The sequence below is a fragment of the Mesoplodon bidens genome, assembly GCF_964165515.1.
Source record: "Mesoplodon bidens genome assembly, chromosome: 18".
NCBI lineage: Eukaryota > Metazoa > Chordata > Mammalia > Artiodactyla > Ziphiidae > Mesoplodon > Mesoplodon bidens.
In genome coordinates, this window is record NC_138175.1 from 55,425,731 (window position 1) to 55,446,501 (window position 20,771).

Genomic DNA, 20,771 nt, shown 5'->3' on the forward strand with positions numbered 1-20,771 from the left:
CCACCGCAATGAGAAGCCTGCCCCCCGCAACCAAGAGTAGCCCCCGCTCGCCGTAACTAGAGAAAGCCCACACACACCAGTGAAGACCCAACGCAGCCAAAAAAAAAAAAAAAAAAAAAAACCTGACCAGTACTCCTCAAAATAATTGAGGACATGAAAAAGAAAAGACCGAGGAATGGTCATGGAGCAGAGGAATTCAAAGAAACCTGATGTCTAAAGGCAGCATTCTTCCCTGGTTTGAATCCCGAGACAGAAAAAGGACAGTAGTGGAAAAATTTGTGAAATCCAAATAGAATCTGTAATTTACTTGAGTGTCATACCAATGTTAATATCTCAATTTGACAGATGTACCATGGTTATATAAAATATTCACATGAGAGGAAGTCAAATGAAGGTATATGTGCACTCTTTGTAGTACTTTGTGACTTTTGTGTAAATCTAATATTTTCTCCAAATAAAAGTTTATTTAAAATAGGTATAATCGGGACTTCCTTGGTGGTCCAGTCGTAAAGAATCCACCTTCCAATGCAGGGGACATGGGTTCAATTCCTGGTAGGGGAACTAAGATCCCACATGCCACGGAGCAACTAAGCCCACGTGCCACAACTAGAGAGAGAAAACCCACATGCCACAACTAGAGAGAAGCCTGCGCGCCACAACAAAAGGTCCCGTGTGCCTCAACAAAGATCCCGCATGGCACAGCTAAGACCCGATGCAAACCCCCCCAAAAAATTTAAAGAAAATAAATATTAAAAAAATAAAATAGGTATAATCTATGTCAATGATATCTCAATAAAGCTGTAAAAAATAGGTTTGATCTAGGGACTTCCCTTGCAGTCCAGTGGTTAAGACTCTGTCCTTCCAATACAGGGTTTTGGGGTTTGCTCCCTGGTCCAGCGCCCCAGCCAATAAATTAAAAAAAAAATAGGTTTGATCTAGTTTCATCACAATCTCTTATTATAAACATTTCCATATTATAAAATGTTCTTGTATATTTATATTGTGGCTGTAATAATATCACAGGTGCAATAATATGGCTGTAATAGTATCATAGTGGGATGGTAACTGGAGTCACATAAAAGTTATGCATTAAAGTGGGTATACTTGAAAAATGTAACTGATTCAGTTATGTTCAGTTTATATTATGATCCTCTCATTATCCAGATGCTTATATTATCACTCCAAGATTTGTTGTACTGTTTTTCTTGTATGTCCCAGATATCTCCATTTATTTTTAAGCCAGGTAGCTTATAATTTTGAAATTGTAGTTGTTGTGTTTTAAAAAATATTCATACCCTATAAATTTTGTAGTATAGAACAGCAATTCATTTTAACAGCTTTATGATCATAATTTACATATAACATTTACCAGTAGTAAGGGTATATAATACCATGACATTTAGCAAGTTTATAGAGTTGTGCCATCACCATGATCCAATATTTAGAAATTTTCGTAACCCCAAAAAGTAAACTGGGTATAATGAGAATCTACCGTATAGCACAGGGAACTCTACTCAATGCTCTGTGGTGACCTAAATGAGAAGGAAATCCAAAAAACAGGGGATATATGTATACATATAGCTGATTCACCTTGCTGTACAGTGTAAACTAACATGATACTGTAAAGCAACTATACTCCAATAAAAATTAAAATAAGATAAAATTCTATATAAAAAGAAAAGTAACTGGATAGTTGATTTGTTGAGTTTTGAGAACTCTTTATTCTGAATATGTCCTTTTATCACATGTTAAATGTGTCAATATTTTCTCCCAATCTCTGGCTCCACTCATTACTTAAAGTTGTGCTTAAAAATACAGAAGTTTTTCATTTTAATTAAGTCCAATTTATTATTTTTTCTTTTATGTCTCAACCTTTATTGTCTTGCTGCAGAACTCTTTGGCTAACTTAAACTTAGGTTCGTGGAGATTGTCTCCTAAGTTTCATACTTTTACCTCTTATATTTAGGTCTGTGATCTATTTCCAGTTAATTTTTGTGTATGCTTAGAGTTGTGGGTCTTAAGTTATTTTTCTGCAAATAGGTATACAATTATCCCAGCCTCTTTTGTTGAGAAGACTTACCCCATGGAAGTATCTTAGTGTCTTGACCAAACAGCTATTGATCTTAACACTTTTGGACTCTCAATTGTGGTTGTGCCTTTCTCATTGGCTCCAGACCTTTACTGGCCTCATTTTTAGTGGCCTTTCCCCGAGGCTCTAATCCCAGTCAAAATTTAGGCTTCATCCCAGCGGCTCTTTTTTTCTGGACCTGATGGCCTGTTCCACACCGTGCTGGTTTCTCGAAATCGTATTCTGTCCTAAAAGCCAATTCCTGCAAGAAATGTTCCTCCAAAGCTTTCTAGGGATGTCCGATTACTGGATGTATTGCCGTTTCTCTTTCCGGGAATTCGTTCTCTGCTGCTATACCGACAGCGGAACTCTTGGTCCATTTGGAAACCCGCCCCCCTACTTTTTTAATACAAGGTGTAAAATAAAGGCCGCGGCAATATTACTTTCCTGCCCAGTCCGTCGAAAGCAGTTTAAGTAGCTCCATATTTGCCTCGCAGACCTCGAGTCTCTGAAAATCTGCGAACTTTCTGAAGAGTCGAAGTGACAGGAAATGAGATATCATCAGTGGCTTCTCACCTTCCGGACCATCCAGGGCTCCCGGCCCCCAACCTGCCCCTTGGCCTTCTGTACGTCAGGTGTCCCAACATGGCCGCCCCGTGGGGCCGCGGAGAGCTGGGCGCAGACATATTGCCTCTCCGGGAAATACCGGAATCCGCTCATCCGCCTTTCTTGAAACGCCTCAGACCGTCTTCGGCCGCCGTAGGCAAGCGAAAAATCTGGGCGACGGGTCCAGAAGTAGAAGCGGTTCGCGTAAGGTTACGTTTAGACTCTCCTTGTGGGCTGGGGAAAGTCGGGTCTGTGTGTGCATTTGTCCCTTGAAGTTTTGTGTGTGTGTTTGTGTTTTCTCATGAGTGGTGTGTCTATGACAGCGTGACGTGACTCCTACAGGGTGGAAATGGTGTAGTGTGGACTCACGGAATTATTGGAGGGTCTGGTGGGAAACGCCAAGGTGGAAGTATTTGGGAGGAACCAGCAGAGTCTGGCACGTCTATCTGTGGTTGGGTTACTTTGGTGGGGAGTCGTTAAAACGTTAAGAATCTGTAGAGATCAGCGACCGTGTCCTGACTGTCAAGGTATGGAGGTCTTTGCGGATCGTTCTGTAAAGGATGCAGGTGGTATTTACGATGGTAACAGCTTCAGGTTTGGGAATTAATATGGGGCTCAGTGATGTTGAGGCCAGGGTGGACGGTCATCATGTGGGGATGTCTGGTCCAGGTTTCGGATTAATAAAGAAGTGTGTAGTGTCTGTGGTACAAAGAGGCTTGTGAGGGCTGAAGCTTTGGACGCCTAGCTGGTGGTTCCGTTGAGGTTCCAGCCTTCACCGCTGGGAAGGAAGGTGGTGCAGCCCAGGACAGGAGTTCGAAACCTTCTGCTTTTTAGGCTTTTATCCAGGGGGATGAGTAACTGCAGACCGAGGGATTAATCCAGCCACACCCGTCTGTTACGTATCGTCTATGGCTGCTTTCGCAGTGAGAAGGCAGAATTGAAACGTTGTGACAGACCTTAACCTTCAAAGTAGAAATGTATAGTATCTATCACTTTGCAGAAAATGTTTGCCAACGCCTGCACTCACCACTTAATGTATAGCAGTGGACACTGTTGCTTTTTTGCCTGACAAACATTCCCTCCTTTGCTAATAGAATCTCTGTTTTTAGTTATCCATCCTTCTGGTAGGGTGACCCATATGCCAGTACTGGTTGGTCTTAGTTAATCATGGTGGTTTCAGTTCCCGTTTCTAGTGATCAATTAGTATGAAATGAGCTTAGGTATATAGTGCAGTTCTAGCCAGCAGTATATGTGAAAATCTTCTTGGGATTTATGGGGGGAACGTTTTGTCTTTTACATAAGTAATTCTTTGGTCTCTTTTTCCACGTCGATGATGATGATGTCTGAATATAACCTCAATTTTCTGTCTAGTTTCTAATGTTTATAATTCATTCTTATCTCAATGCATTGTCTCTACTCTCCAGTACAAAGGAGGAAAGTGAATGGGGTGGTAGTGGACATCTGTGTCCTGTTGCCTACCCTAAAATTCACCTGCTAGATAGTCTGGAGTTAACATGTTTCCAGGATGGAAGGATCTTAAAATTATGAGTTCATCCAGGATTTCAAGCTTAATGAAATAAAAATATTCATTTTATTCTTTCAGGACAAAAAAAATGTCTATTTTATCTGAGTTATGTCCCCTATTCCTTATATTTTTTTATTTGCACCAGGTTTCTTTCTATTTCACTACAAATGGATATGTGTTGTTGGTCTTTTTAAAGAACAGGCTTTTTCAGAAAGTTTATTTTATTGAAGTATAATTGATTTACAATGTTGTGTTAATTTCTGCTGTACAGCAAAGTGATTCAGTGATACATATATATACATTCTTTTTCATATTCTTTTCCATTATGGTTTATCACAGGATATTGAATATAGTCCCCTGTGCTATACAGCAGCACCTTGTTGTTTATTCATTCTATGTATAATAGTTTGCATTTGCTAATCCCAAACTCCCAATCCATCCCTCTCCTAGTCCCCCTCCTCTAGGGCAACCACAAATCTGTTCTCTGTGTAAAGAACAGGCTTTTTCAACTCTTCCATTTATATATTTTTTAATACTTATTTATTTTGGTTGCACTGGGTCTTAGTTGCAGCAGATGGTCTCCTTAGTTGTGGCTCACGGGCCCCTTAGTTGTGGCATGTGGGCTCCTTAGTTGAGGCTCACCAGCTCCTTAGTTGCAGCTCGCTGGCTCCTTAGTTGTGGCATGCAAACTCTTAGTTGCAGCATGCATGTGGGATCTAGTTCCCTGAACAGGGATGGAACCCAGGCCCCCTGCATTGGGAGCACAGAATCTTAACCACTGCGCCACCAGGGAAGTCCTCACTTATTTGTTAATTTAAAAGATCTACAAGTTAATCAATATAAAATTATTGCCCAGCTTGAGAAACAAAACACTGCCAGCACCCCAGTGGTGTTCTGTGAGCCACTTCCCAATTATATTACATCTTTGTACTCAAAGGTAATTACCATCCGGTTCGAGATACCAAGCAGTTTAAGTCTTTTCTTTATAGTTGTATCATATAAAAAATTAATCATTCCTAATCATTATATTTTATTTAGTTGTGCCTATTTTTAACTACATGTCAGTGTTACTATACAGCTTTTTTTAACTGTCAGTCTTCTTTTACTCAATATTTTAAAGAATTATTCATGCTTTTGCACAGAGGTTTTTAGGGGCTTTTGTTTTTTGTTTTTTGTTTGGTTTTTTTTTTCCCTCTGTAACAAGGGTCAGGCAAACATATTGTATGAATATCTATACAGTAAACATTTTAGGAGTTGCAGGACACAGAAGGTCTCTCACATTGCTTTTTGGTTTTGTTTTACAGTCCTTTGAAAATGTAGAAAGTATTCTTAGCTTGCAAGCTTGGTAAAGGTTGTTTTTTAATAACATTCCATAGTTTGAATATATGTCCGTTTTTTCTACTATTAATTAAGCTTGTAATGCTTGCAGTTTGGGTTGTTATGAATAATGTTGCTGTGAAAATTCTTGTACATATCTTCTGGTTCAAATGTGTCCTTATTTTAGTGGGGGATAGATATATAACTTAGATGTATACTCAGAGTGAGATTTCTGTGTCTTAGGATGTGTATAACTTCAGCCTAAATGGATGATCCAAAATGTTTTCCAAAGTCGCTGTCCAGTTCCTCCAGTGGAAGGAATATATAATTTGCATTATGGTGTGCTTCATTTTTTTTTTTGAACGAGAACTCTTTTTAAAAAATATTTATTTACTTATTTGGCTGCTCTGGGTCTTAGTTGCAGCATGTAGGATCTAGTTCCCTGACCAGGGATCGAACCCGGGCCCCCTGCATTGGGAGTGCGGAGTCTTAGCCAGTGGACCACCAGGGAAGTCCCTATGGTGTGCTTCATATATAGCTTGTTTAACATATCTTTCCATACCCTAATATCATTGAGAGATTCTCCTATATTATCCCATAAAGTTTTTTATTAATTTGCCTCTCCCACTGAAATTGACAGTTCTCCCCCCAAATGATTTTTGTGTATATTGTGAGATGGGGTTCAACATTGTTCTCTGAATCCCCCAACCGCCAGCATGAATATCTGATTGTCCCAGCACCATTTTTAAAAAGAGACATCCTTGCCCTCTTCTCTGTAATGCTACTTTTGTTATCAAGTCTCTATATATGCATGTCTGTTTATAAGCATTTGCTTTTGTTCCATTTGTCTATCATTGTACTAATATTGTACTGTCATAACTAAAGTAACTTTAAGTCCTCATAATTGATAGATGGATATAGTTATCAGCTTAGGATTTTGATGGAGGTTTCATTGGATTTATATATATATATATATATATGGGAAACATGACATCTTTATTTTTATTTTTTATTTTTTAAAAAGTTTTATTGGAGTACAGTTGATTTACAATGTTGTATTAGTTTCAGGAGTACAACAAAGTGATTTAGTTATACATATACATATATTCATCCTTTTTCAGATTCTTTTCCCATATAGGTTGTCACAGAATACTGAGTTGAGTTCCCTGTGCTATACAGTAGGTCCTTGTTGGTGCTATACAGTAGGTCCTTGTTGGTTATCGATTTTATATATAGTAGTGTGTGTATGTTAATCCCAAGCTCCTAATTTATCCCTCTCCTCTACGTTTTTCCTTTGGTAACCATAAATTTGTTTTCAAAATCTGTGAGTGTGTTTCTGTTTTGTAAATAAGTTCATTTGTATCATTTTTTAAAAATTAGATTCCACATATGAGTGATATAATATGGTATTTGTCTTTCTCTGTCTGCCTTACTTCACTTAGTATGGTAATCTCTAAGTCCATCCATGTTGCTGCAAGTGGCATTATTTCCTTCTTTTTCATGGCTCAGTACTATTCCATTGTATCTAGGTACCACATCTTTATGTGTGCCATTGTCAATGGACATTTGGGTTGCTTCCATGTCTTGGCTGTTGTAAATAGTGCTGCAGTGAACACTGGGGTGCGTGTATCTTTTTGTATTATGTTTTTTTCTGGATATATGCCCAGGAGTGGGATTGCTGGGTGACATGGTTATTCTCTTAAAAAATCTAAAAAGAACATACTGTTGTTCTCCATAGTGGTTGTACCAATTTACATTACCACCAACAGTGTAGGAGGGTTCCCTTTTCACCACACTCTCTCCAGCTTTTATTGTTTGTAGAATTTTTGATGATGGCCATTCTGACCAGTGTCAGGTGATACCTGATTGTAGTTTTGATTTACATTTCTCTGATAACTAGTGATGTTGAGCATCTTTTCATGTGCTTTTTGGCCATCTGTATGTCTTCTTTGGAGAAATGTCTATTTAGATCTTCTGCCCATTTTTTAAAAATACATTGATTTTTTAAACTAATTAATTTATTTATTTATTTTTGGTCGCATTGGGTCTTCATTGCTGCGCCCGGGCTTTCTCTGTTTGCAGTGAGCGGTGCAGTGAGCAGTGGCTACTCTTTGTTGTGGTGCACGGGCTTCTGATTGCGGTGGCTTCTCTTCTTGTGGAGCACAGGCTCTAGGTGCGTGGGCTTCAGTAGTTGTGGCACACAGGCTCAGTAGTTGTGGTGCACGGGCTTAGTTGCTCCGCAACACGTGGAATCTTCCCAGACCAGGGATCAAACCTGTGTCCCCTAAACTGGCAGGTGGATTCTTAACCACTGCACCACGAGCGAAGTCCCATTCTGCCCTTTTTTTTTTTTTTCGGTACGCGGGCCTCTCACTGTTGTGGCCTTTCCCATCGCGGAGCACAGGCTACGGACGCGCAGGCTCAGCAGCCATGGCTCACGGACCTAGCTGCTGCGCGGCATGTGGGATCTTCCCGGACCGGGGCACGAACGTGTGTCCCCTGCATCGGCAGGTGGACTCGACCACTGTGCCACTAGGGAAGCCCCTGCCCATTTTTTGATTGGGTTGTTTGGGGGCTTTTTTTGACATAGAGCTGCATGAGCTGTTTGTATATTTTGGAGATTAATCCCTTGTTGGTCACTTGGTTTGCAAATATTTTCTCCTGTTCTGTGGATTGTCTTTCCTTTTTGTTTATGGCTTCCTTTGCTGTGCAGAAACTTTTAAGTCTTATTAGGTCCCATTTGTTTATTTTTGTTTTTATTTTCATTACTCTAGGAGGTGGATCAAAAAAGATATTGCTGCAATTTATGACAGAGTGTGCTGCCTGTATTTTCCTCTAAGAGTTTTATAGTGTCCGGCCTTACATTTAGGTCTTTGATCCATTTTGAGTTCATTTTTGGGTATGGTGTTAGAGAATGTTCTAATTTCATTCTTTGACATGTAGTATCTAGTTTTCCCAGCACCACTTATTGAAAGACTGTCTTTTCTCCATTATATATTCTTGCCTCCTTTGTCATAGATTAATTGACCATAGGTGCGTGGGTTGACATGACGTCTTTAAAATGCTTGGTTTTCTGAATCGTATTCATAGTTCATCATTCCATTTATTTAAGTCTGTTAAAATTTCTGTCAGTATTCCTACTTACATATTTTTTATATTCTTCAAATGATTTTGTTTATAAATTTTGTTTGTTGGTGACCTATTTGTTCTGTCAGTTAATGGGATAAGCATGTTAAGTCTTCAACCGTTAGTCTGGATTTATTTCTTCTTGGTTTCTTGGGTCCATTTTTGCTGTATATATTTCAAAGCAATATTATTAGGTGCATAGAAATTGCAAATTTCTATAATGTGCTGAATTAAACCTCTTACTAGCAAGCATTTCTCTTTCTCTGTAGTAATTTTTGGGCTTTCTGGCCCATTTTGTCTGAGAGTACACCAGAGTGTCTGTAGTTACTGTTTCCATGGTTTATCTTTTTCTAACCTTTTATTCTCTAGCTTTCCATATCATTATGTTTCATACATGTCACCTAGAGTAGCATGTTTTTGAGTTTTGAGTAATTAACTAGATTCCTTGTTCTATTTATACTGAATATAATTCTTAGTATTACTGTTTTGTTTTAAAATAGTCATCTAATTGTACTGTATTTGCCCCACTAGTTCTCTATTCCTTCTTCTCTTTTTTTGCCTTGTTTTGAATGAATTTCTTCTCATTCTGTTTCCCCCTTCCATTAGGATGGATATTATGTACTTTGAGACAATTGTCAGTTTTCACCGTGACACTAGAAATTACATACAGCATGGAAGCTTTCTTTGTCAAATGTTTACGTTGATTAGTACTTTTACACTCTTCTCTGACAGGGGCCTTAAGCATCTCAACTTTATTTACCAGTTTCCAATTTATTTACAATATTGTGTACTTTTAAAAAATGTATCTTAAACCGCCTAAGGTATTATCATCATTGCTTAATCAGAGAATGCTTCTGGTTTGCCCAGTACATTGGTTTTCAAACTGGAGTGTGTGTACTCACAGGGTGTATAAAAACGCTTGAGGAGGTTCCTGAGCGCACACGGTTTAAAGGAAAGCAGTGCCCAGCGCCTCTCCTCCCATACGGTCCCTTTTGTATAATTGAGCTGCCTGAGAGTCTCCTGCTCCTGAGGCCTGCTGCTGGGATGAATCTCGTTTCCCTCATCCCCTCTGACAGTCACCCCACTTCAACTTCACGGAATAAAGGAATACCCCCACCACAGTCAGAAGCTTAGGTTTTTTGGACAGAGGAATAAAGTCTTCTGGGGCAGCAGTCTTCTGGGGCCACTCAGCAATGCTGTGGGCATTGGGTTAAGGTGAGCGCCCAGCAGCAGCGTAAGCATCTGGGTCCAGAGGAAATGTACCCTCAGCTTGAATTTTCTCCTCAACCCACAGATCCTGACTCCCCAGGAGCAAAAGAATCAGTAGAAGGAGGAAGAAGTTACAGGATTTGGTCTCAGCATTACTGGGGACGTGCTTGATTGAAGACAGAACGGAATTTAGAGCAGATCCAGAAGACCCAGCGACAGAGCCTCCCTGTTGCCAGCTGTTTTTAGAGAACGGAAGAAAATGATCCAGGCCCAGGTGACTTCTGGTTTGTTTTATCCTTTTCTTTGTTCCCGAATGGGTTTGTTAGTTGTCTGAGTCATTCTAGGTAATTATTGCATGTAAGGGTGTCTTGGGGACCCTGGGTGACTTTGTAGCCTGCTTCTGAAGTGAGGGTGATCCAGGGGACCCCAGAAATTGCAGCCGGTGTCTGAAGCAAGGGCAGTTCTATGGGGACTGTTTTCTCAGGCTTTGCAGTATGTCTGACTCTTGATTTCCATGTTCGAATCCGAATTCTTTCTTTTTAATTAATTATTTATTTTTGGCTGCGTTGGGTCTTCGTTGCTGCACGTGGGCTTCTCATTGTGGTGGCTTCTCTTGTTGTGGAGCACAGGCTCTAGGTGCATGGGCTTCAGTAGTTGTGGCATGCGGGCTCAGTAGTTGTGGCACACGGGCTTAGCTGCTCCGCAGCATGTGGGATCTTCCCGGACCAGGGCTTGAACCTGTGTTCCCTGCATTGACAGGCAGATTCCTAACCACTGTGCCACCAGGGAAGTCCCCAAATCCAAATTCTTAATCTACCATTTTCTTTTCTTTTCTTTCTTTTTTTTCCCCACACCACATGGCTTGCAGATCTTAGTTCCCTGACCAGGGTTGGAACTGGTACCCCCTGCAGTGGAAGTGTGGAGTCCTAACTACTGGACTGCCAGGGAATTCCTGGCAATTTATTTCCTGGCAAAATAAATATATTGCATTTATTTTTGTTCATTACACATCTGACTTAAGAATATATTTAAAGGCTGAAATCATAACAAAGTACACATATCAAAAAATAAGTTTCTTCTTCATACACTTTAAACATGCTTATTAAACATTTAGTTTCTTATAATTCTGGCATCTTGAGTCGCTTCCCAGAAGATTCTGATTGACTGGCTCTAAAGACACAATCATCCCGATTCCACAGGCATATATGTTTGTCCCATACATATATATATACATATATATATATATATATACATATATATATATATATATATATATATGAATGTGGTGTTTTGCTAGGTTAACAAGAAGATTTAACTTCTACCTATTATAGAAACGTCTATGAGGGACTTCACTGGCGGTCCAGTGCTTAAGACTCTGTGCTTCCACTGTAGGGGGCACAGGTTCCATCCTTGGTCGGAGAACTAAGATCCCGCAAGCCACGCGACGCGGCCAAAAAAAAAGGAAATGGCTAATGATAAATGGATGGATGACTGACTACACAATTACAGTTAGTTGAATCCTAGTATTTTGTTAGGCTTTTGCTTTTTCCATGCGTCTTAAAAACAAACAACCCCCTAGATATACAGATCTAGCCTATAAAGTGGAAATGAGAAGACAAACTTTAACCTTTCTTCCATATCATCAAAAAGAGGTCAGTTCATTAAACACCACTGTTATTACAGGAAACCCTGACATTTGAGGATGTGGCCGTGGACTTCACATGGGAGGAGTGGCAGCTCCTGGCCCCTCCTCAGAAGGACCTGTATCGGGAGGTGATGCTGGAGAACTATAGCAACCTGCTGTCTGTGGGTGAGGACGGCTCCCCTGGGTCCCTGAGAGGGTCCCCAGTCAGTGGGGTTTCCTTTCTCAGTTTCTGAAAGCTTTGGATTGTCTGTGATGCTCTGAAGCAGTAGATTCTCAGTGCCGTCTCTGGCCCAAGAGAAGTGGGTATATTCTCCTTTCTCTTGAGAGAAACGCCTTTATTTTGTAGCTGTGTATAATGTTGTGATTTATATTAAGAAATATAAATATTTGGTCTTCATCCCCAATTCTGGCACAGAGCTCCTAAAATCCTAAAATCCATGGAATTTCCTAAGTTATAAGAGGGTAAAGGAGAAATGGGTGTCTTTTGTTATTAATATAAGGGACTCTTACCACGGCATGTGAGTTTATGTTAATGAGGTTTTGGGAAGGCCACTCCTCGATAACCTAAGATTGGGGGCTGGTCACTGAGCTCACCACCCATGATTTAAAGGGTTGCAACTTTCAGTCCCACCTCCACCCCACCTCTGGGGAGAACAAAGGGGCTGGAGATTAAATCATAATCACCAAAGCCCGATGTTTTGTTTTGTTTTGTTTTGACAATTAGAACATAGTTTAATAAGTCCTTGGGCAGAGGAGTTTGATTCTTCTCTGCATACCTGTATATGCCTACTGCAAACAGCAGTGCTTTAAAAATGATTAACACAATGACCACAGCTTGTACCATTTTAACTACAATAATGAGTAATTTCCATATCTGCTACAACATATAAAGAGTTTCTACTAAACAATCGGTCATTTATAATTAAAAATTCAGCAGCAACTGTGAGGGTCTCTTGTCACACCCATCTTCTATGCATTTACCATTTTCCAGCTTTCTCGCCCATTAGGTCAGTGGTTCTCAACTGGGGCCAATTTGGTTCCCAGGGGACATTTGACAATGTCTGGAAATATTTCAAAGCCTCATGATTTAATCCGTCATGGCTATATAGTGAAGCCTCCATGAAACCCCACAGGGACAGGCTCGGAGAACTTTCAGATTGGTGGCCACTTGGCAGTGCCAGGGTAGGGGTGACCCCAGAGAGAGCATGGAAGCTCTGTGGCCTTTCCCACACGCCTTGTACTGTATTCTCTTCCATCTGGCTATTCCTGAGTTGTATCCTTTTATTTTTTTATTGATTTATTTTTAAGTTTTTAATTTTTATTTATTTTTTTAATTGGAGTAGAATTGCTTTACAATGTTGTGTTAGTTTCTGCTGTACAGTGAAGTGAATCAGCACTGTGTATACCTATATCCCCTCCCTCTTGGACCTCCCTCCCCCCTCCCCCACCACATCTAGGTCATCACAGAGCACCGAGCTGAGCTCCCTGTGTATCCTTTTATAATAAACTGGTGACCTAGTAAGGAAACTGTCTTCTTGAGTTCTTTCTGCTGATCTAGTGAATTAATCGAACCTGAGAAAGGGAGTCATGGGAACCTCTGATCTATTCATGGTTGATCAGAAGTCCAGGAAACAGCCCGAATTTACAGTTGGTGCCAGAAATGCAGGAGCGGAGCCGAAGTCCTAGGGGAGTGTACCCCTAACCTGTATTATCTGACCCTATCACCAGGTAGATCGTGTCAGAATTGAATTAAATCGGAGGACACCCCGTCAGTGTCAGTTGGTGTTGCAGAATCCCTTGATGTGTGGAAAACCCACATATCTGGTGTCAGAAGTGAAGTAGAAGGATTGACAGGAGAGGAGACTCACAGAGGGGTGTGTTTTTCCTTCAAAATGTGAAAACTGTATTGTCCTCAGAAGTAGGATTCTGCGGTTTTCACGGACCCCACGCGCCATTCACTGGGTCTAAATCTTGTATCATTTTCCATGAATAGGTTTTCAAGCCAGCAAACCAAATCTACTGTCCAAGTTGGGTCAAGGAGAACCATGGACAATGGAAGATGAAATCCACTGTCAAACCCGTTCAGGTGAGTGAGAGACCAGCAAGGTGACAGGCCGTGGAAATCCCGGTGCCAGACCTCTTTTTATTTGTAGGAGTTTAGAGAAAAATGTATCCCTTCTTAGGGAAGACTCTATCTTTTCTGGGATTTGTTTCTTCTTTATTTTACCCCCATCTTGATTTTTGTTTGCATAGTTTTCTTTTTCCTAGAGTTCTCATATCTTTTTTAAAAAATAAATTTATTTATTTTTTTGGCTGCACTGGATCTTCGTTGCTGCATGCAGGGTTTCTCTAGTTGCAGCAAGTGGGGGCTACTCTTCGTTGCTTCATGCAGGGTTTCTCTAGTTGCGGCGAGTGGGGGCTACTCTTTGTTGCAGTGCATGTGCTTCTCATTTCAGTGGCTTCTCTTGTTGTGGAGCACGGGCTCTAGGTGCATGGGCTTCAGTAGTTGTGGCACACGGACTCAGTAGTTGTGGTTCGCGGGCTCTAGAGCACAGGCTCAGTAGTTGTGGCGCATGGTCTTAGTTGCTCTGTGGCATATGGGATCTTCTCGGACCGGGGCTCGAACCCGTGTTCCCTGCATTGGCAGGCGGATTCTTAACCAATGCACCACCAGGGAAGTCCCCGGATTCTCATATCTTTTCCTTCTTCTTCATACACTTCCACCTCCTTTTCTATGAAATTCCACCTTCCAAGGCCTCTCTCCAAAGAGAAAACTTTGAATTCCTCAGTGTCTTCTGGTTACTGCACCTTTCTGCCCCACTGGTAATGTTTATTTCCTTCCTCACATCCACCCCATCTTGGATGCCGAGCCCCAAAGTAAACTGGTCTTCACTGTGCCTTGTCCCTGCTCTGAGATTCTCCAAAGGTTTTGTTTTCCATTTTACACAATGATCTCCTAACCTTCCAAGTTTTCTTCATTCTAACAAGCTAATAAACTCCTTTGGTTCCCTGGAGAAGACTCCCAAATTGATCTCTCCCCAGTGTGCTCCACCACAGACTTGGCTTCTGTATAATTTACTCATCTCAATGGCAGCTCTCCTGAGTTTCCAATAACTGCAAGGACCTAAGATAATCTTCCCTCCCAGGAAACCCTAGAGGTTTAGGTTCTCCCTTATTCCTCTGCATCCTCCATCCTGGCCATTCAGGCATTACCTCACATGTTCCCCACCAGCAGAGCTCTCTTCTGTTAAGGGGTCTGCTGTTCATGGTGAATTTTTAACTAGAAATGTTATTTTAACATCCTGTGTTCTCAGTTCCAGCCTCAACCCAATCATAACTCTTGCCTACTTTGAATTAATTCCTTTGTGTATTTACTGATTTTGAACTTTCTTCTCGTTGATTGTAGACATTACTATTGTCTTCATTTCCCTAAAATTTTCATTTTTCTTCCCACTGGATCCTGATGACGTTTAGTCTCTGCTAACCACATTACCTGGCAGTTAAAATTCTTCTTTCCATGATCTCCATGATAGGATATCATCTTGCTCAGAAAGAGATAGATTTCCATCTTCTTTCCTAAATTCTCCCCAACGTGTTCCATACATGTAATTGCTTCTTTGATTCATTCCTCTATTTTTCAAAATCTTTTTTCTTTTTTTTTTTCATTCCTCTATATTTTCTGTTAGCCTAGTGCATGCTGGAAGGTAAGAACAGTGGAAAAAAGTATACAAATGATCACGAGTTTTTAGTCTATGAGAAAGGAGTTAAGGAATTGATAACAATAAACACTTAAATAATATACCTAGGAGGTGAAAAGTGCTGTGATAAAACTTTAGTCAGCATTATGGAAGAGCAGGTGCTGGGGATCCTCTTTCAGGCAGGGAACACCTCCCAGGTAAGGTGCCTCTGAGCCAAGAAATGCGGGAAGTTAGTGGGCTGCCGGGTTAGGAGTTTTCCCAATAGAGCGGCTAGCAAACTTAAAAGGCCACGCCACGAATGAGTTTAAGAGACATTACGGAGCCCGTGTGGACAGAGCAGAGTGTGCTTTCAGGAACGTGATGGGAATAAGCCGGAGAGGCAGTAGCAGTGGGGGTGGGCGGGGGCGGGGGGTGGTGGGTAAGGTTGGTCATGTACTCAACTTCAAGGAATCGAGATTTCACTCCTAACAAGATGAGAAAACACGAGGAGTTCTTGAGGACTGGAATGACATGAAATCATTTACATTTTTCAAGGAATCCCTTTGGCTTCTGTGTAGAAAGCAGACCATAGCGGGCAGGGGGCAAGCAGGAAAGCCTTGTAGGAGGCTATTGCAAAACACATGGTGACAGGGAGAATGGTTGGCTGCAGCATGGGTGGAGGGGTGAGTGTTGGTTGGATTCTGGATATGCTGCTTATAGAGGGCGAATGAGAGTTGACATTTAAATAAATATGGGCCGAGTGGAAAAAATGGATGAAGGTTGATGGTAAGGTTTTGGGATCAAACTTACTTTCAGGGACGTAAAGCAGCATGACTACATCATGAGTGCTTGGACTTGGCCCTGTGCTTTAGGAATAAGAAGTCTTGATTTTTTTAAAAATTGAAGTATGGTTGATTTGTATTCATTTCTTTTTTAAATTAATTTATTTAATTTTTTAATTTTAATTTTTATTTTTGGCTGTGTTGGGTCTTGGTTGCTGTGTGCGGGCTTTCTTTATTGCGGTGAGCAGGGGCTACTCTTCATTGTGGTGCGTGGGCTTCTCATTGCAGTGGCTTCTCTTGTTGAGGAGCTCGGGCTCTAGGCGCGCAGGCTTCAGTAGTTGTGGCTCACGGGCTCTAGAGCGCAGGCTCAGTAGTTGTGGCTTACAGGCTTAGTTGCTCCGCAGCATGTGGGATATTCCCGGACCAGGGCTCGAACCCGTGTCCCCTGCATTGGCAGGCGGATTCTTAACCACTGTGCCATCAGGGAAGTCCCTATCACAGGATATTGAATATAGTTCCCTGTGCTGTACAGTAGGACCTTGTGGTTTATCCATTCTATATGTAATAGTTTGCATCTGCTAATCCCAGACTCCCAATCCCTCCCTCCCTAAAATCTTGTTTGTTAAGGTGAGTTGAGCAGGTCGATGAGGGATGCAAGTAGGTTCCCTGGGTGAGGAGTGTTCCAAAATAAACCTGGAAAGTTCAAAGGCTTGAAGCAAGAGCGTGTCTGAAGAACTTTCGGAAGCCTGTTTGGATGGAACATAGAGAGCATGACTGGAGACATAGGGTCAGTGGGGTAGAGGCTGGGGGTTGGGGAGCAGGTCACGTAAGGGCCTTTCAAGGATACATCAAGACCTTGATTTTTTTAACAAATTAATTTATTTTTTATTGGAGTATAGTTGATTTACAATGTTGTGTTAGTTTCAGGTGTACAGCAAAGCAATTCAGCTGTCGATCGATCTATATTCTTTTTAAGATTCTTTTCCTTTATAGGTTATTACAAAATATTGACTATCGTTCCCTGTGCTGTACAGTAGGTCCTTGTTGTTTATCTATTTTATATGTCATAGTGTGTATATGTTACTCCCAAATTCCTAATTTATCCCTTCCCCCCACCTTTCCCCTTTGGTAACCATAGTTTGTTGTCTATGTCAAGACCGTGATTTTATTCATAATGAGATGAGAAAAGATTAGGGAGTTTTGAGTAGAGGAGGCTTGATGTGATATAATTGGTGCTGAAAGGTTCTGTTTGGCTAATGTGTAGAAAATAGACAGGCACTGGCAGGGGAGGGACAGGAAAGCCAGGGAGGAGGATACTGCTGTGGTGTGAGAGAGAGTGATTGGCTTTCTGAGGGTGGAAGGAGTGGGTGCCTGTCCCATTCTGGGTGTATCTGTGAAGGAGGGCAGGCAGGATTGATCATTGTGCTGGATATTGTGTGTGAGCGAGAGAAACAAATGCTGAGGAGTTTTGTCGTGGTGAAGGAGAAGAGTGGAGTTGGCAGTGACTGTGCCGGAGGTGATAGGTGGAGGAGACCTGGCCTGGGAAACCAGTTCTGTTTTGGAGATTGTAAGTCAGATGTGCTTGGAGTTCTGCGCTGTGTCATTTTCTTCATTCCCCTCATGGAGACCACAACAGTGGATCCATGGGGAGGCCTGTCTCCCTCCAAAATGAGCCCTGGTTTCCTCCACCTCTCTCCCTCTCCATTGCTCCTTCCCGCCAGGTTTTCCAACCTGCAGCTGTTTTCCTTGTGTCTATCTCTGCCCTGTAAAGTGGTTTTACCCACCTACAGTATAGGCTCCGTGAACACGAGGAGTATGCGAATTCCCAACACTAGCACCGTTCCTGGTACACAGTGGTGATCAGTAAGGACCTGTGGAATGAATGAGTCCATCCCTCCCCAGTTTGGATGAGGTGGCCCTGCAACCTGTGGTCTCCTGCTCACAGGAAATTGCTCGTATTTTACAGTCTCTCCATGTTTTGCAAGGCTAGTATTTAGAAAGTATTCAAATCTATATTTATTCATTTTGAATTATCCAACCCTGTGTTTTACACAAACTACTTTTACCTTTTGGTTGGTTTGTATTGTTTGTTCCAATGTGCAGGGAACATTAAACATGGAATTTTATTTACACTTATATAATAGGAACATCACTAAAAAGACTCCTCGCATCAAGGTATTTTTTAAAATTAATTAATTTATTTATTTTTGGCTGTGTTGGGTCTTCATTGCTGTGCTTGGGCTTTCTCTAGTTGCGGCTAGTGGGGGCTACTCTTCATTGCAGTGTGAGGGCTTCTTATTGTAGTGTCTTCTCTTGCTGTAGAGCATGGGCTATAGGCGCACAGCCTTCAGCAGTTGTGGCCCGTGGGCTCAGCAGTTGTGGCTCACAGGCTCCAGAGCGCAGGCTTGGTAGTTGTGGCACACGGGCTTAGCTGCTCCGCGGCATATGGGATCTTCCCAGACCAGGAATTGAACCTGTGTCCCCTGCATTGGCAGGAGGATTCTTAACCACTGCACCACCAGGGAAGCCCCGCATCAAGGTATTTTTAAGAAATTCATTGTTCTTCTCTTTCCTAGAAATCTGGAAAGTTGATGATCACCTGCTGGAGCACTTACAAAATGAGAGCATGGAGAAGAGACTAGAACAATGGCATGAACAGAACCCACTGGAATATTTTGTTCATCAGAGCAGAACTCATTTTCTGTTCAGGCAAAATCATGATGTGTTTGACTTACATGGAAAAAGTATGAAATCAGATTTAACTTTACTTCCCCAGAGCAGGAGCTATGAAATAAAGAGCCCTGCTGAGTTTACTGGTGATGGGAAATCCTGTCTCCATGCTGACAATGAACAATTTCATACCGAAATTAAATTTCCCGAAAGCCAAAAACTCATCAGCTCTAAGTCCCAATTCAGCAAGCATCAGAAAACCCAAAAAATAGAGAAGCCTCATGTATGTGGTGAATGTGGGAAAGCTTTCATCAAAAAGTCTTGGCTCACTGATCACCAGATAATTCATACAGGAGAGAAGCCCCATCGATGTAACATGTGTGGGAAAGCATTCTCTAGAAAGTTCATGCTCACTGAACACCAGAGAACACATACAGGAGAGAAACCTTATGAATGCACTGAATGTGGCAAAGCCTTCCTCAAGAAATCACGGCTCAATATACATCAGAAAACCCATACCGGAGAGAAACCGTATATATGCAGTGACTGTGGGAAAGGCTTCATCCAGAAGGGAAATCTCATTGTACATCAGCGAATTCACACAGGCGAGAAACCTTACATATGCAATGAATGTGGAAAAGGCTTCATCCAGAAGACTTGCCTCATTGCACATCAGAGATTTCACACAGGAAAGACTCCTTTTGTGTGCAATGAATGTGGAAAATCCTGTTCCCAGAAGTCAGGTCTCATTAAACATCAAAGAATTCACACAGGAGAGAAACCCTTTGAATGCAGTGAATGTGGGAAAGCCTTCACTACAAAGCAAAAGCTCATTGTTCATCAAAGAACTCATACAGGAGAGAGACCCTATATCTGCAATGAGTGTGGGAAAGCTTTTGCCTACATGTCTTGCCTTGTTAAACATAAGATAATACACACAAGAGAGAAACGTGGAGATTCAGCCAAGGTGGAAAATCATCCCTCAGAGAGTCACAGCTCCTCACAGACTAGTGATGTTATGCAGGAGAAAACCCCTGTAAATTCAGTGACTATGCAGGTGCCTTCAGTGGCCCCTCAGACATCAGTAAACATAAGTGAACTCCTAGCAAATAGGAATGTAGTCATAGTGGGACAACCTGTGGCCAGATGTGCACCCACAGGAGATAACAGAGGTTTTGCACAGGAGAGAACCCTTATGAATGCATTGAATGTAGTTGTGCCTTCAGTGGTCAATTACATCTTATTTTATGTCACAGAAAACCAGTAGGAAAAAAAACTCAGAGACATACTATGTGAAAAAGATAAATTATTGAGCAAAATATTCTAGCTTATATGGTGGCTGAAAAAGTATATACTGAGAGAAATTGTATAAATGCTGAGACTGGGAACGCTTGATGTACTCATCCAATTAGATACGTGCATTGATACAGAGGCATAATCTGATGTTAACCCAAACACATACACATCAATTGCTCTGTTGTGTCAGTCGAATGAATGAAGGAAGCCTGAGTTCAACTAAGTGGAGAAAATAGTTGAAGTTTTTAAACATATAATTTGGATGTGGAAGGTTGCTATGAACAAAAAACCACAACAGGGCTAATATTGGATTGGTGGGATACTGGGCGTGTATATATCAATTCAGTTTCTGGAAGGCCAAGGTGAAGCATTAATTGAAAACTGGGATGTCTATCTTTAACTCTGAGAAATGTACATTATGCAAATAGATTGAGCCAGTTTAATTGAGTCTCAGATTGAGTCATTTTGTTCATTTACTGAGTACTTGTCGATTACTTCCTTTTTACTGGGTCCTGTTCTAGGAGCTGAGGATACAGTGGTGACCAAACCAGAAAAAGCCCATGGTATCCTGGAGAGAGCTTTGAGGTAACTGGATTATCTTTAAGTGGTACCTTTACACACCAGGTAATCTAGTAAGAGGATGTAAATAGGTACACAAGGTGAAATAGACATTTTCTTAGTCCCTTCTGGTTACTATAAGAGAATACCATAGCCTGGGTAGCTTATAAAAACAAATTTATTTCTCACAGTTCTGGAAGCTACAAAGTCCCAGATTAAGGTGCCAGCAGATTCGGTATCTAATGAGGGTTCCTGGTTCATAGAAGACAGTCATCCCACTGTATCCTCACAT

At 41.4% G+C, this 20,771-nt stretch overlaps 1 protein-coding gene across 2 annotated transcripts; it reads left to right on the forward strand.

Moving 5' to 3' along the window:
- The first annotated feature begins 2,819 nt into the window (after positions 1 to 2,819).
- ZNF350 (zinc finger protein 350) lies at positions 2,820 to 20,500 on the forward strand. Of its 2 annotated transcripts, none has more exons than XM_081216305.1 (5): positions 2,820 to 2,878; positions 9,937 to 10,125; positions 11,535 to 11,661; positions 13,490 to 13,582; positions 18,532 to 20,500. In XM_081216305.1, the coding sequence occupies exons 2-5, from the start codon at positions 10,111 to 10,113 to the stop codon at positions 19,890 to 19,892; spliced, it is 1,596 nt and encodes a 531-aa protein (XP_081072431.1). In that variant the 5' UTR covers positions 2,820 to 2,878; positions 9,937 to 10,110; the 3' UTR covers positions 19,893 to 20,500. The 2 variants fall into 2 exon arrangements, with proteins under 2 accessions (XP_081072431.1, XP_081072430.1); XM_081216304.1 differs by lacking the exon at positions 2,820 to 2,878 and adding an exon at positions 9,454 to 9,857.
- Positions 20,501 to 20,771: the final 271 nt, after the last annotated feature.